The sequence below is a fragment of the Uranotaenia lowii genome, chromosome 3 (assembly GCF_029784155.1).
Source record: "Uranotaenia lowii strain MFRU-FL chromosome 3, ASM2978415v1, whole genome shotgun sequence".
In the NCBI taxonomy this organism is placed as follows: Eukaryota; Metazoa; Arthropoda; class Insecta; order Diptera; family Culicidae; genus Uranotaenia; species Uranotaenia lowii.
Window position 1 is genome coordinate 151,177,117 of NC_073693.1, and position 15,804 is coordinate 151,192,920.

The 15,804-nt window shown below is 39.2% G+C and overlaps 1 protein-coding gene across 1 annotated transcript; it reads left to right on the top strand.

The window, feature by feature from the left end:
• The first annotated feature begins 931 nt into the window (after positions 1 to 931).
• LOC129757528 (cuticle protein 19-like) lies at positions 932 to 14,965 on the top strand. The gene is made up of 3 exons (XM_055754798.1): positions 932 to 1,066; positions 8,022 to 8,219; positions 13,171 to 14,965. The coding sequence occupies exons 1-3, from the start codon at positions 1,055 to 1,057 to the stop codon at positions 13,396 to 13,398; spliced, it is 438 nt and encodes a 145-aa protein (XP_055610773.1). The 5' UTR covers positions 932 to 1,054; the 3' UTR covers positions 13,399 to 14,965.
• The last annotated feature ends 839 nt before the right edge of the window (positions 14,966 to 15,804 follow it).

The following is a 15,804-nucleotide window of genomic DNA, read 5'->3' on the forward strand; positions in this document are numbered from 1 at the left end:
TGAACCGTTTTATTTGCACAAATCTACGATGGGAACTTATCAACGTTCGGTGTACGAAATAATTAATATTACGGCATCAAGAGATTCAAGGAAATATCACTGTTTTCAGACCAAACTGGTATGAATTATCTAATTATTGGTCCCAGAAACATGTTTTCTAGTGTATTGCAGGGATACATTACATATGGTGGGTGTAGCTCATTCATATTTATAATTAGTATATCTTAAAAACTGAGTTGCAGATCTATTGCAATCATCAGAATCTGAAACCATCTAATCTCAGTTTTTTCGGTATGAATTTAGTATCTTGAAAATATCAGAATATGAAATCTGACATTCACATCTAAACTCTGCGAAATGAATTTGAAATCTGAATCCAAAGTTTAATTCGGAAATAAAAACGTGAACCTAGCGTTGAATCTGAACTCACAAAACAAACAACTTCAATGCTGCAAGTGACGAACTTGATTTTAAAAATGAATGATATTTCTACAGAGATATATCAAGATCACGTCAGCTTAAACCTACAGGCTACAGCACGACCTGCACCACTGGGAAAGATTTTACAATTACGGATGCTAAACTGTCAACAGCTGTTGCAAAACTTGTAAACAAACCCACCCGAAAGTTTCGTCCGTTGAAACTCGTTGATATTTTTTTCTTTTTCAAAAGTGCCGTTGAAAGCGACATTTTTCTCAGTTTTCTTCGCATAAAAATTGACTTAATTGTCTTACTCACTTTTCTCGATCAAGATTTCGCTCTTATGTCTAACCAAAAAAGAGATACAGAGAGCAAGAGCAAAGTTTTTCCAAGCAGCAACAACTTTGGGTGGTGGATGGTGGGCTCTTGATTTTGCATTTTGAGCCAGAGAAAGATGCCTTCGATGGACCCCTTCCAAGGGTTGATTTATAAAAAGCTCGAGTCGCTTTGGGACCAGCAACATTTCGAGTATCGTCGTCGACCGGTTTGCTGTTCGATTCAATAGTTTACTTGTGCTTCTGCTTTTCTTTCGGTTGAAAGCGAGAAAACTACGGTTCACCAAAACAGTGTAATAATGGCTTTCAAGGTAAAAATTCATGTGAGAAATTGTTGGTGGGATATAGCATAAATGAGTTGTGGATGATTTGTTAAAAAGGTAGAACACGGGAAAAGTTGTGCCATCTAGAATTTGCTAAAACGGTTCAATATGATTGCAAAAAATGTGAACTATAAAAGTTATTATGACATCTTTAAAGTGGACAACAAACTGAGACATTAATCATAAAATTGGCAAATGATAGTTGATCTTGAAGGTCGTGATATAAAGTGTTGTTTGCGCTGTGAATATCATGGAACAAAAATAAAGTTACAGAATTCTTATCACATGTTTCTGATGATGAGCCTCAGTGAAAAATTAGACCGTTTGATTGAACTTCATTAGAGTGTCCTTCTCGGGATTTTCCGGTTGGGGAATAAAAGAAAATTCGGGAAATCACGAATCCCGGGAAATGCTTGGAAAAATCCCGTGTATTCCCGAAGCCAATAAAAAGTGCTAAATTACTAAAATATTGCACGATCTCAATTGGAAAAATGGATCAGCAAGGAAAATTATAGTTTTATCTTGATATAATATATTTAATGAAGATTTGAACACTCTACTCAGTAGACTCAGTAGACAGCATATGAAATAGATTCTGTGACGTTTATCACTTTTAGACTAAGTTGTCGAACGAAAAAACATTTTTCAAATTTAATGTATTTACCAGTTCTATGAAATTTTTTTTAAGTTCAAGCCATATTATGGCCATATTGTTTTCAATTTTCCCGGGATACGGAGAATTCTCGGAAAAGGATATTCAGATTTCCCTATTCCCGGGATCGCTAAAATGGCCTAAAAATGGACACTCTTACCTCAATCATGGATTTTCATATAACGTTTGATGGAGAAATCGTATATCATTATAGTGATAGAAAAAAATCATCAACGCCTAAAATTGTTCTGTGGTTATTAAGACAGCAGTGGTGAATAAAATACAAATATCCACTATGATGGTTAAAACTATTTTTGTGAGCCACAGTTTGGATGCGCATGATACGCACTGAATATATTTTTAATATGATAAATTCATGAAAGCTATCATTTTAATTCGATTTTGTGAACATTGAAAAATAAAAAATGGTTTGATAAACATTATAGAACGCTTTATGATTTATCAAGCGATAAATTTTCAGACGCTTAAAGTTTAAGCATGGTTATATTTTTTTTTACAAGCTGAAATCTCTTTATATTTTTTCTCTGAAGCTTGCTAATTAATCATAAATCCGTCAACTGTCTTTTTAATATCGATAGGCTTGAATTGAAAACGTCGTGAATTGAAGATAACTGATGAATTGAAACTGGGAAAAATGTGAAAAATATTTCAGCATCGTTTTGAAAATTAAAATCAATTAACGACACCAGATCATAATCTGTAATTGAAAAATGAAATCACGATGAATTTATGATGTTTTCAAAGTTCAAACATATTTTGTTAAGAGTTTTTTTTAAATGATTAACTAGCTCACTCGGAAAATTTTGTTGAGCCTTCGAATTTTCACAAAAATTATGATCATGTAATTAGAAGGTAAATGATTTTATATATTTGAATGACAATGGATTGGTTTCCGCAAAATGTGTGAATCTGTGAATATTTCTGTCAAACTATTTTGATTGGACCTTACAACTGCTGTTATATGCCGAAGTGAACTTTATGCCAGTTTTAGTTTTCGCCAATAAGAGGGTTTTACTCTTTGCCCCCATTTCCTACATCTCCGGAACATTTCATGAAATGTGAAACTATATACAAATCACATTTTAATAAAATTCCCAGACAAGTGGAGGATGGGAATAAAGTTGATAGGATTTTTACAAAAAAAACTTCATATCGCTATTTTTATTCACTTCCCAAGTGGGGTGAATAGAAACAGGGGCTAATTAATCGAAAAAAACGTTCATTTGAGCTTTCATAATATTAAACCTGGATAAATGCGTTGTTTTTCGCTTCGCAGTTTTTTTTGTTTACTCAAATTCCCTGTAATCACCTATTTCATCACCCATATCTAATAATAAATTTTATTCGTATACAGAGGATTCTAGACATTGTTATGTCCATTTTCGATTAATCCCAAGATAAAAGCGCCAAAGAATGTTTTGATGAAATGTGTCGCCATTTTACGCAGTTTTAGTAAATTGTCTTTCTTTTTCCGCTAAAATTATGTGAAAAATATATTTCACCGTATACCAAATTTGAAGACATGACGCATCTCTTTTTGCAGTGTTTTCAAACAACTCTTCTCATAGTATGAAATGTTGCGATATTGATATGGTTCAATTTTTTTTAACAAATTCCAAATAACAGCCTGTTATTCGATACCTGCTACCTGAAATACATTTGATTATCTACTTTGAATTATATGATCTTCTTTTAAATTTACATTTCATAATATTTATAAAACATGAGTGCTTATGTTCCGATCAAACTGAATTGGTCCTGAACAGTTCCAAAAAAAAAACTAATAAATCAACTTAAGTTTCCTGGACTAGTTATATTCAAATAAGACACAATAGATATGAAGAGAAGATTTTTTAATGGAATATTTCGTCGTTTATTTATTTTATTTACATAGTATTCCGTCTCACGACAGAACTTGACGAACATAATTCCTAAAATTCACTCGGTCCATGGCCGTTCTTCATTTTCTCGGACATTCCACATTCGCCAGATCACGCTCCACTTGGTCTAACCACCTCGCTCGTTACGCCCCCGCTCGTCTTGTTCCTACCGGATTCGTAGCGAACACCTGTTTTGCAGGACAGTCGTCTGGCATTCTCGCAACATGTCCCGCCCAGCGTATCCGGCCAGCTTTCACCACTTTCTGGATACTGGGTTCGCCATAGAATCGCGCGAGCTCGTGGTTCATCCTTCGCCTCCACACTCCGTTCTCCTGTACGCCACCAAAGATGGTTCTTAAAAATCGTCGCTCGAATACTCCGAGTGTACGCAGGTCCTCCTCGAGCAATATCACTGTCTCGTGTTCGTAGAAGACAACCGGTCTAATTAGCGTCATCTATAGGTAACACTTCGTGCGAGGACTAAGTCTTCTCAACCGCAGGTGCTTGTGGAGTCTACAGTAGGCACGATCGCTGATCATTCGCCGCCAGTCTATTTCATCAGTGAGCCGAGATAGACAAAGTCTTCGACTATCTCCAGCTCATCACCACAGATCGTGACCTTGTATTAACTTAACAAGTGGGCTCGGTCGGCTTCGGATTCACAGGCCAGCATATAATTCATCTTGGACCTTCCTGGTTCACGTTTCAGAATGCGGTAGATCTACTCCATCGCGGAAGATGATCTGTGACTATATATATGTTGTCGGTAAAGCAGATAAAATGACTGGCTTTGTTGAAAGTCGTGTCCCGCATTTCTCTCACTGCTCGTCGAACAACAACTTCAAGCGCCACGTTGAACATCATGCAAAATAGACCATCGCTTTGTCGAAGCCCCCTGCGTGATTTGAATAAACTCGACAATTTACCCGAAATCTGAACACAGCACTGCGTTCCATCTACCGTCACCTTGATCAGTCTGATCAGCTTCTCGGAAAATCTTTTCTATTCCATTATTTTCTCTAGCTTGTCACGGTAGATCTTGTCATATGCGGCTTCTAAGTAGATGAAAAGATGGTGCGTAGGGCCTTGGTGTTCACGGCATTTTTGGAGGGTTTGCCTTGTGGTGTCAGGCGGCGGAGTATGATTCGGGACAACATTTTGTAGGCGGCAGTCCAATTTGTCATCCTTCTTGTAGATGGGGCATATTACACCCTCCTTCCACTCCTCCGGTAGCTGTTCTATGTCCCAGATCCGGACCATCAACCGGTGTGAGTAATCGGCCAACTTGTCTGGGCCCATTTTGATGAGTTCAACTGCGAGACCATCCTTCCCAGCCGATTTTTAGCTATTCAACTGGCGAATGGCTTCCTTAACTTCACTTATCGTTGGGAGTGGCTCCTCTACGTCGTTGGCCGGCAATGTACATTCCTCCACCGTCTTGGTCTCCTGCATTTGCGCCGTTCTGGTGTTCATCGAAGTGCTGCTTCCACCTTTCGATCACCTCACGATTGTCCGTCAGGATGTCTCCGTCCTTATTCCGGCACATTTCAGCTTTTGGGAAGAGGCTTTTGCGGGATGCGTTGAGTTCTGATGAACTTTCGGATTCCTTAGGAACGATGCAGCTGCTCCAGCTTCTCCTCCTCCAGGCGGCGTTTTTCTTCTGAAAAACTCGGACTCGCTGCCTTTTCCGCTGTCGGTGATTTTTCACGTTTCGACGGGTGCTTCTTCGCACTACAGCCGTCTGCGCTGCGATCTTTTCTTTCAGTACCCTGCTACATTCATCGACGAACACATGCCCGATGGCGTTCTATGCAACGCTGTTGATGGCTGTCTCCCAACAATCCTCGAGAGGGGCTTCGTTAAGCTCGCCCTCTGCCTGCAGCGCTGCTCCGAGCGATTGCGCGTAACCTGCTGTGACCTTAGTTTGCTTCAGTCGTGCGATATTCAACCGAGCTGGGCGTCGGTTTCGTATGTTGTTCACTACGGAGAGTTTTGGGCGCATCTTCACCATCATCAGATAGTGGTTTGACTCGATGTTGGCGCCTCGACAGGATCTGACGTCAATGATGTCCGAAAAGTGCCGGTTGTTTATCAAAACATGGTCGGTCTGTGATTGCGTTTGGTACGGCGATCTCAAGATGTATTAGGTACGTACGGTCATTCGTTTGGAGGCGGCGAAATCTATGAGTCTTCATTCGTTGGAGAGCACGTGTATACTGCCCATAAATTTTGGAGATCGGCTGTTCCATGTTCCAAGTTTCCAATCGCTTGTCCCTTTTCGTCGCGTGGGTCTTTCGAAAGTCAGCTTAAACAACGACGGAAGAGGCATCAGTTCTTTTACAGCGATCCTTTGCCCCCTCCAATAACCACGTCAAGGATGTAGTCTAGAACAGCAACATACCTAGTCAATTATTGACTTGTTAAGTAAAATGTACATAGTAGCATAAAGCATGGATCACGCAAAATCTGGACGCATTCATAAGGGTCTATCTCAGAGGTATGTAAACGAAATAAAAATGTTTTGTACTCAAAATGTAGGGTTTTTGAAGAACTTTAAAGGAAAAAAATTATTTCGATGTTGTTTTGATGAAATTTCGAACTTTTTGTATAGAACCACTCATCATAGATTGGACACCCTATTCATCGACCTCAGCGGCCATTTTGTTCCACAATCTCTTCATCTCTGTTGAATCCCGAGTCGTCCTACCATTCTTCTTCAACTTCTGCTTGGAAATTGACCAAAGTTTTTCGATAGAGCGGAAGTTGGGTGGGTATGTCTTTTTCTACAAAATCCACCCGGTTGCCCGTTACCACTGTAGTACCTCTTTGCTGTAGTGGCAACTTGCCAAATCTGGCGAAAACTTTACTAGTCCTTTGTGAGATCTAATGTACGGAAAAAAACGTTTTTCAGGCACTCATCCTTGTACATCTCGGAGTACATGGTCTTGTTTTTCACAAAAAAACGGGGTTTTTCGTCCGCAGCTGCAAATACCTTGTCAGATCAAACACTTCCGTGCCAACATATCGAAAAAAAAACGAATTTGAACTTGACGGGGGCATCACCCCGGCCAGTGGCTTTGTAAAATTAAATCTCGGGGTTTTGACGTGGGTGTCCAAAATTAATTTTCGTCTCGCTGCTTCCATTACGTATTACTTTTTTGGAACAAAACATACCGTAATAAAATTTCAATGCTGATAGAGGAAAGATTTCCGAACAAAGTACTGTTAAAACTTTCTAGATCCGACAACCAGTAGCGCTCCATGCTTTAGTACAAAATTCGCAATGATGCTTAGAACACGATATTAACTGTAATTTATTACACTTCTGAGGCATGAAAATTGAATATAAAGTAAGAGCAGCTTGGTAAGGAATCGATTCGTAGCAGTCAAACAAATGTGGGTGCTATTTTGATCGAACACAACTCACATGATGTGAGATGAAATCTGTCAGGGAACACAACCATAAAACGAATTCATTTGGTGTGGTAGTTGAGCAATGAAGCACAATAACTGAGAATGCATGCATAAACAAAACTGATCCATTGCTGTGCTTGAGAGATCCTTCCAGGTATGGTGAATCATATGACGGACTTTCGTTTTTGGCTATCCTCGAAATGGGAAATTTCAACTTTTCAGCAATAATATAGGTATTTACATTTAGTTTCATACGACGTAATGAAAGCTCACGCGATAGTTGTTAAAATTACTTCAATTTTTCTAGTAGTAGTGGTAGTTTTAGATTAGTGTGTGATTTAGTTTGTGTAAATCTTTAAAAAAAAATATAACTGTAGTTCTAATTTCTGCTTGTTGTGACGCGACCCTGAAATGCTTAAATCAATTTCTGGGCCATACTCACCCTCGAATCATGGGTCATTAATTTTTTTTAGTCAACCGTAAGATTATGATACAATAACAATGATTGTTGACACCAAAAATGCAAAAACCAGTTCTGAACTGTACTCAATAATGGCACAGCAGGAGCGAAAAAACTAGTAGCAAATGAACAAAAACGTCCGAACTGACCAACTCAACCGAGTTTTCAAACGCGTAGGTTAAAATAGTGGGTCGTTTTTTTTACAATGAAACTGCCCGATAATAAACGGCTCTTTGTTGCTGCGAACCATATCACTAAATCTATCACGCAGAGTGAACCGATTCATGTAATTCCTCATGGAAGATAATCGTTCCGATGTTCGACATACATATATTTGGTATTGATTTAAACTAGTTCAACAGCATCATAATAAATCTTTTTGGGCGATATTGGCTAATGGTGTTAAATGAAATGTTATGAAAAAATGGTTTGGATGGAAAGATATTTTGATTGGGTGTTAACACCTTCCATTCACGCTTTTTAGTAATGATAAATATCTTCTTTTTTTTCGTTCAGTATGTGGTGCTTGCCTCGACCTTGCTGATGGCGCTGGTGGCAGCCTATCCGGGATCTTACGAAGAGTACTATGCCTCGGAGCACGAACAGCCGGCCGAAGAACATCAGTACGGACAGATCGCTCGGATTTCGCTCGGAGATAGCGGCCATGGACACCACGACTTTGGCCACCACGAGGAGGAACACGTTGATTACTATGTAAGTTTGATGATTGATGGAGAAAGGAATCTTATGAAAATTGTGAAGTTTTACGAAAATTTTCCATCGTTAACAATGTTACATTTTGAACAATTGAAATGCATGCTAGAAGTTTCAAAAGGCTGAATTATCCTACTTGAATTGTATGGTAACTATATACAATTTTAATGATCTTTTTAGAAAAAAGAATAGACCGTTTTTATAGATTTAGGTTTTACAGACAGAATAAACCTGGAAAACTTAACTTATTGCGGACCAAATATATATAGATATCTCGTATTTTCGTTACCGTAAGTGTGCTGCACTTAGAAATATAACTCAAACGTTATAAATTTATAAATGAAACAAGGTTCGAATAAATTGGACACACCACTTTTGATAACTCGACAAACGTGACAAATTGGACTGTGAGAACTACCGAGCGTTCACTGTCCTAAATGTCACCTACAAAGTGCTATCTTGAATCCTACTCCGCCGCCTAACGCCACAGGAAAACAGAACAAATCCTCCAAAAATGCCGTAAATACCTAGTGCCTACGCACTATCTATTTATCAACTTCAAAGCCGCATACGACACGATCGACCGTGACGAGCTATGCTGCATGATGTTCAATGTGGCACTAGAAGGTGTTGTTCGACGAGCGGTGGGCAAAATGCGAGGCCCAATTTTAAACAGATCCAGTCAACTTATCTGCTTTACCAACAATATTGATATAGTTGGCAGATCATCTGCGGTGGACGGTGGTGGAGGAGATTTACCGCAAACTGAAACGCCAAGCAGGATGGATTGGGTCAATGATTAATACGTCCAAGACGAAGTATATGCTGGCCTGCGGATCCGAGACCGACCGAGCCGATTGCCCAGTTATAACAAGGTCACGACCGACGACGAAGAGCTATGGATTTCACAATCAACTGCGGTCGAAAATACTTAGCCCTCGCACGAAGTGTAACCTGTACCTACATGACGCTCATTAGACCGATTGTTCTCTACGGGTACAAGACATGAATATTGATCGAGGAGGACCTGCGTACACAGTTTCCAGAAGGTGGGAAGACTGGCCGTATACGCTGGACAGGGCACGTTGCGATAATGCAGGACGACTGTCCGTGTTCGTTACGAACCCTGTAGGAACGAGACGAGCATGGGCGTAGCGAGCGAGGTGGTTAGACCAAGTGGAGCCAGAGATGTTAAAATCGCAAGTCTACGTACCTTCTTTGCAGAACGATTTTTATTTTGTTAAATTCAAACTGCAATGATGCTATCGATAGCTCAACTCGGAAAGCATCAGGAAGTAAGCTTCGGGTAAACTCGACAGGAGTAAGCAACAATCGAGGGAAACATCAGCGAAGCAAACGTACCTACACTTCTGCGAATTCAAAATTAAAATCGTTTTTATTCGGCAGCCGAACACATCAATCGAACAACGCATCGGGGCGTGGCTTAAAGTGATAGACAGTGATGTCAACTTCCAGATTTTGTCTGGATCTTCCAGACTTTTTGGACTATCGCCAGACATTTTTTCAAGTTTCCAGACTTCCAGACTTTTGACATTTCTTCTAGACAATTCCAGACTTTTAGTTTAGGACATAAATTAGTTCTAAAAAACTATGAAAATTGAAATTGGTCATGGTGTAACATGGCAAGAAATGATTAAAATTCATGAATTATAATTTCAGAAATGTTTGAAACCTTTTAATAATGTCAAATGCTTCAAAGATGTATGTTCAGTTGAGAGTCAGACAGAGTACGTGACACTAATAGTGACAGAAACATACGATTAGTGGTTCTACAACATTGAGATCTGGTTCTCACCTTCAAAACTTAGCTATCCTGATATTTCCAGACATTTTCAGACATTTTTCCAAAATCTTCCAGACTTTTTCGAAAAACAGTTGACAACCCTAGTGATAGATACAAGGGACAGAAACGAGTGAGAGAAGGGTGCTAGGCAATGTTCACTCGGTCCGTCGGGCAACGATCGCTCGTGTGCATTGGTGTACGGCAAGCTTCGTTCGGTTGTTTCATTGTTGTGATTTAATTTCGGCAAGGCAAGAAAACATCAATGCAGAGCTGTTCTTTTCGTTTTGTGTTCATTGACGTAATGATTGGAACGAAGATAAAATCAATCTGCACATTACAAGTTAAACTCGGAAGCAATCAACCGAATAATTCTTTCCGAAGCGAGTTTACGCACCGCTGAGTGGAGAGTGATCTTTTAAATGTGGGATGTCCGAGAAATCGGAGAACGATTGCCATGGACCGAGTGAATTTTAGGAATCACGTTCATCAAGTTACATCGTGAGACGGAATACTTTGTAAATAAACAAATACGATAGTGATCGAGCAAGTCGATGCGGTTCAAGAGCTGATTATCAAGCTGATGTCAACGTAAACAGACCGTGTTCAAACCAAACGCGCCAGTGGAGTCTCTTATCCATCTTCGCCAAAAATGGTCAATCATCTCGAGCTATCATCGCACTGCTGTTTCGGAGTTTGAGAGACTCCATTTGAGCTGAGCAGAATGAAGTGGTTCGGAATGAAAGCTTCCTGAAACTCACTTTCAATGGGGATGAATATTAAGGGACGCGAGTTCACAACTCCTTGTGTTTGTTTCTTGATCCGGGTCTGCATCGCTGCCATAGTCATCGCTCCCATGAGCCGCCCATATGTGGCGCCGATGACCACATTCATTTGGTATTCGCGTTCGTAAAGCATTCAGATAACTGTTTCATAGAATACACTAATCTTATGTTGCATCTATAATTTTTATGTGGATTGAAAATAGAAACGGAAACTGAATTTTTAATCGGATTGTTAATTCAAAATTCAAATTCAGTTTCCGTTTCTGTTTTCAATCCAGATAAACAATAAGAAAAAGAACAATGTTCATACATTGATATTTCGATAAAAATTTCTTCTCGAGGTTCTAAACATTAACTAAAACGTTCACTCTTGCCTTTTCATTTGAATGTCAAATCTGATTTATAAATGATGAACAGATGTCTAAAAGAGCTTTCAATAAACGTTGATTTTGAATGTGAAATTAATATCCAAACCCTCAATTATGAAACTTTAATTGGAATCTTGGATTTGAAACTGATTGATTTTTGGTCTAGAAATTAGTAATTCAATTCTGAATTTAAACCCTTAGATTCAAGACACGTTTCTAAGTCCATAATGTAGGGTTCATATTTTCATGAAAAGAAAACCGTATTGAAAAAAAAGCTCAACATTGATTTCATTGACAGATACTACCAAAATTAAGAAGATTTTTTCCTTAATGTGAAGAACAGTTTTTTAATTAAATCTCTTTGCAAGCTATTTGAAAAATCTTTATGCAAACATAATTATAACATTTCGCTTAAAATATGCATAATTAACTAATGTTTATGAAAATTTTACATAGTAAGACAAAGTAACTTGAAATTTGACTCACATACGCGATTGATATGGCATAATCCAGATGGCGTGACAGGGAAAATTTCTGCAAAATCGGGCCCTCACGCTGCCACTTTTACCGTAGAGCGCGTTGTCTTGTCACAGATGGCGCGGATGTTGGTCTTCTTCTTGGTCGCTTCCGGTACGTTTTCCTTGGTATTGCCATGTTACACGTACATGTACCGTTTGCCTATGTAGAAACAGGCTTACAGCAACTCTTTACCTTCCGAATGGGTGGTAATCGTACTGATTCCGCATATTCTGCTTGTCCGACGTCAGACGTCCGAAGCTCCTCTTCTGGTAGGGAAGTGCCGCCTTGAGCGTACGCTGGCACTTCGATATGATTTTTTTTGGCGGCGGTTGGAGCGGCTGTAGATCTGTCAGCGGCCTTGCCAACGGCTGCCTTCTTGGTGACGGATTTCTACATTTTCGAAGAAATGTCTAGTTAGCTTGCACATGTTGACGAACATAAAAACCTGTTGAGAACAAATAGAATTAATCATTTAGCAGAAAATAAAAAGAATTGTTACCTTCTGATGCTTCGGAATCCAGCTTCAGTTTCTTTGCAGTCCGTTAAAATAGCCTCTATGATCCGCCGATCGTATCACACATTGGTGAGATACCGATTGATCATATAGTGCTGCTCTGTTTTGACAGCAAGCATCGTGCGATGTTTTTCTTTTCTCATCGATGATTTGAGTGACGGACGATCTTATTAGATCAAAAACATTGAACAAAACAATACGTATATTGTGCATTCAATTGAGAATTCCAATCAGAAACGTTCAGCGAAATGAGTGATATTCGGAACACTGCTTACGAACCATCTTACGTCGCATGAAAACGTTGGCCCTTGGCCCATTTGCATAACATCGTCAGCAACATTTTCTTTCGAAGGCATCCTTCTCCATTCTTTCTCGCTAGATTCAGTCAAAATTTCCCCAATTGGACAAGCAACGTATTGTCGATATCTGCGTAGGCTGGATTTTATCCACGAATGCACCGTGCGTCTGTGAGTCAGTCCAATACGTCGTTTTATTGATGGTCAATCGGTGGAATTTCAGAATTAAATATCGCAACTGAACTCCAAGTGCAGCTGCCTGCAGCTCCAACCAAGGAATTTATACCTATTGTTTTTAGAGGTGCTTCAATGATCTGGTCACAACAATACATCGTATGTAACCGTCTACTTGAGCGCGTACGGAGTATATGTTGGAGCTAGCTTCGTACGCGATTGCTGCAGTGTAGGACCAACCCGAGGTCACAGGCTCCAAGGGAACGCAAGGGCCACCCACCATTTATTCTAACCATTCATTGATCCGGAGAAGCAAACTGAGGAACTTGATAGCTGTCCGTGCGTTAGAATACAATTCGAAAAAGAAATTTACTATTAATTTTTATATGATCCAAAAAAAATCTGGCCAGAAAATGCCAAGCTTTAAATCTTGAAATTTCTCACACTTATGAATTATCATTAAATATATTATCATTCGTACTCTTCCATTGCAGGCCCCACCGAAGTACGCCTTCAAATACGGCGTCAACGATTTCCACACCGGTGACGTCAAGAGCCAGCATGAAACCCGGGACGGAGACGTCGTCAAGGGCCAGTATTCGCTAGTGGAACCTGATGGCTCGGTGCGAACCGTCGACTACACTGCCGACAAGCACTCCGGCTTCAATGCGGTCGTCCACAAAACGGCTCCAGTTGCCCACCACGGAGGAGAACACTACTAAATGGATTGGCTGATCCATGATGTTTTCCCGTCTTCTGATTGAGGATCTGTTAATTAGTGTTTTATGAAAATGATTCATCATGTGATTGTTGGGTTTGCCTTGTCTTACCAAAAAGTAGATTTTTTTGCTTAATAGGGGAATGTATTTGAAAAACTATCATGAAAGCTCTCCAAAACGGATTGATGACGACATTTGGTCACAAGGCTTCCGGGGATAAAATCGAAGTTTGGTGCAAAAACCGTTGGTTGTTCTGAACTGTGATACTCTTTGTTACTTGTTGTTACTGCTTGTTAGTGCTTTTCCATTTTTCATGAATCCATTTCAAAATCGTGCATAAAGTAGCCATCTAACGAACGGTTTGTATCAAGCTTCGATCGATCATCGTGTGAAGGCCACTTTTAGACATCGTAAAACAGTCTTCACATGTGTTTTAACCATGTTTTCCAGAAGCTCGCCAATTTGTATTGAACGATAAACGGTCAAACGTAACGAAAGTGGCAACGAGTTGATTTATGTAAATTATTGACTACCATAGGGAACGCGAGTTTTCAAATCGCGACTGTTTAAAAAAAAAATCGAACAAGTTGTTTGCAGTTGCTGCCTTTTCCTCATACAAACATTGGCCTTTTTTTATTGATTAAATTAAAAAGTAGGTACTGGCACTTGAAATCAATAAACAAGCGATGGAGTTGAAGTTTCCGCTATTACTAAATCAGTTTGGACGGGTTTGGAACCACATTTCATGACAACTCCAAAGCCAGGAAATTTACACGGAAATCTCGATTCAAAACGTTTTTCTCCGGCCATTCCTGCGCGTGTCATTATGTAACCAATCTTCTTCAAACGAGATTGAGAAAAACCTGCCTTTCAACTCCTTCGCTAAGCCAGGGCAAGTCTTACAGGAGAACGTTGATCAACCACAACCGTGCCCCCATCGAACGAGTTACCGGTGTTACATTCATGGGCGCCATACAAAAACAAGCCTTGCCCATCACTTTTCCTTTCGTTGAGCTAATCTTCAAGTTAATACCGCTTTTTTTTTCAAACCCCCCCTAAGTGTATAAACTTCAGCAAAAAAAACAAACCGTGATTCATTTGGCGAAGCGGTTTTGCTTTTCATTACCAACACCCAACACAAGTATGAGAAACTAAGAAAAAAGGGAAAACCCCTTCTAGCTGCGCGGAGGGTTTGTAACTTGTGTGTGCATAAACGGAGTCGGAATACTCGCTTCCGACTTGATGTTGTATGTTGTATTTATGTTGATAGGTGTTTATAACTATACTGCCCAGAGAAAGATAGACAGAGAGAGAGAGAGAAAAAGAGAACTCTTACTAGAGTTGATGATGATACCTCGGAAAGACAGTACAGACACGCACGTGGGCCTTAAGTCGTGTCTTTAGTTAGAGTGGATCGAATCAATTAGAGCTAGCGATGTTTTCATTGTAAGACTAATTACCAGTACGCGTTCCAGCCTAACTTTGTGTGGGCAGCTCTGACGAGCGATTGAAGTATGTATATGTATGTAAAAAAGTATAAATAAAATAATTGTATCAAATAAAATACCGAGATAGTTGTTTTCATTTCGAAATTGGATCAATACTAACTTATCATCATTAAATTGGAAATTACTGTACCGGAATGGATGGCTCCAAATAACATATTGTCGCAGAATCCCCAAACCAGAGTTTCCGTCAACATCAGCGACATCAATCAGTTACCAGTTGGCCAGTTATATATAGGGATGCCAGAATACCTGTAAGTAAACTAGCCCACCTGATTGACTCGTTCTTCCAAAATATACCATACATTAGGGTTACCATGTCCTTCAACGCCAAAAAGAGTACATTGAAATAATATTCCAAAATATGTGGGAGAAATGAGAGAAACCTAGATATTTTAGGCCATTAAAATAGAGACAATTAGTTGTTAGTTGTTAGACTTACCTGGAAAATATGATTTTAAAAAAATATTATTTTTAGTCGAAACTTATTGTTTTCAGATTTTTATTTTCTTTCAGATTTTAAGTAAAAAGTCAATTTTGTCAATTTTGTTGGATTATTCGAGAGGACAAAGATAACAACATTGCAAACATGAAAAAATGGTACATATCAAAAAGTTTTATTTTATATATAGAAGCTTATTTTTATTCTCGATTCTTTCACTTTCGATTTGTGTACCAACGTGTCTTTTAATCAAATTTCTGTTGTGCTCTTTGCCAACTATTTGGACGCTAATTGCATATTCAAAGGCGCTGATTTCAATTGATTTGTGATGCTTTCCATTTCAATTCATCATTAAGAGACAAACAAATTAGGGAAAACTGAAATTCCGTGCCATGAATGCATAAAAAGTTAAAATTTTCTATGACTTTTTTGCACATATAGGAACAAAACTTAAGAATTGGA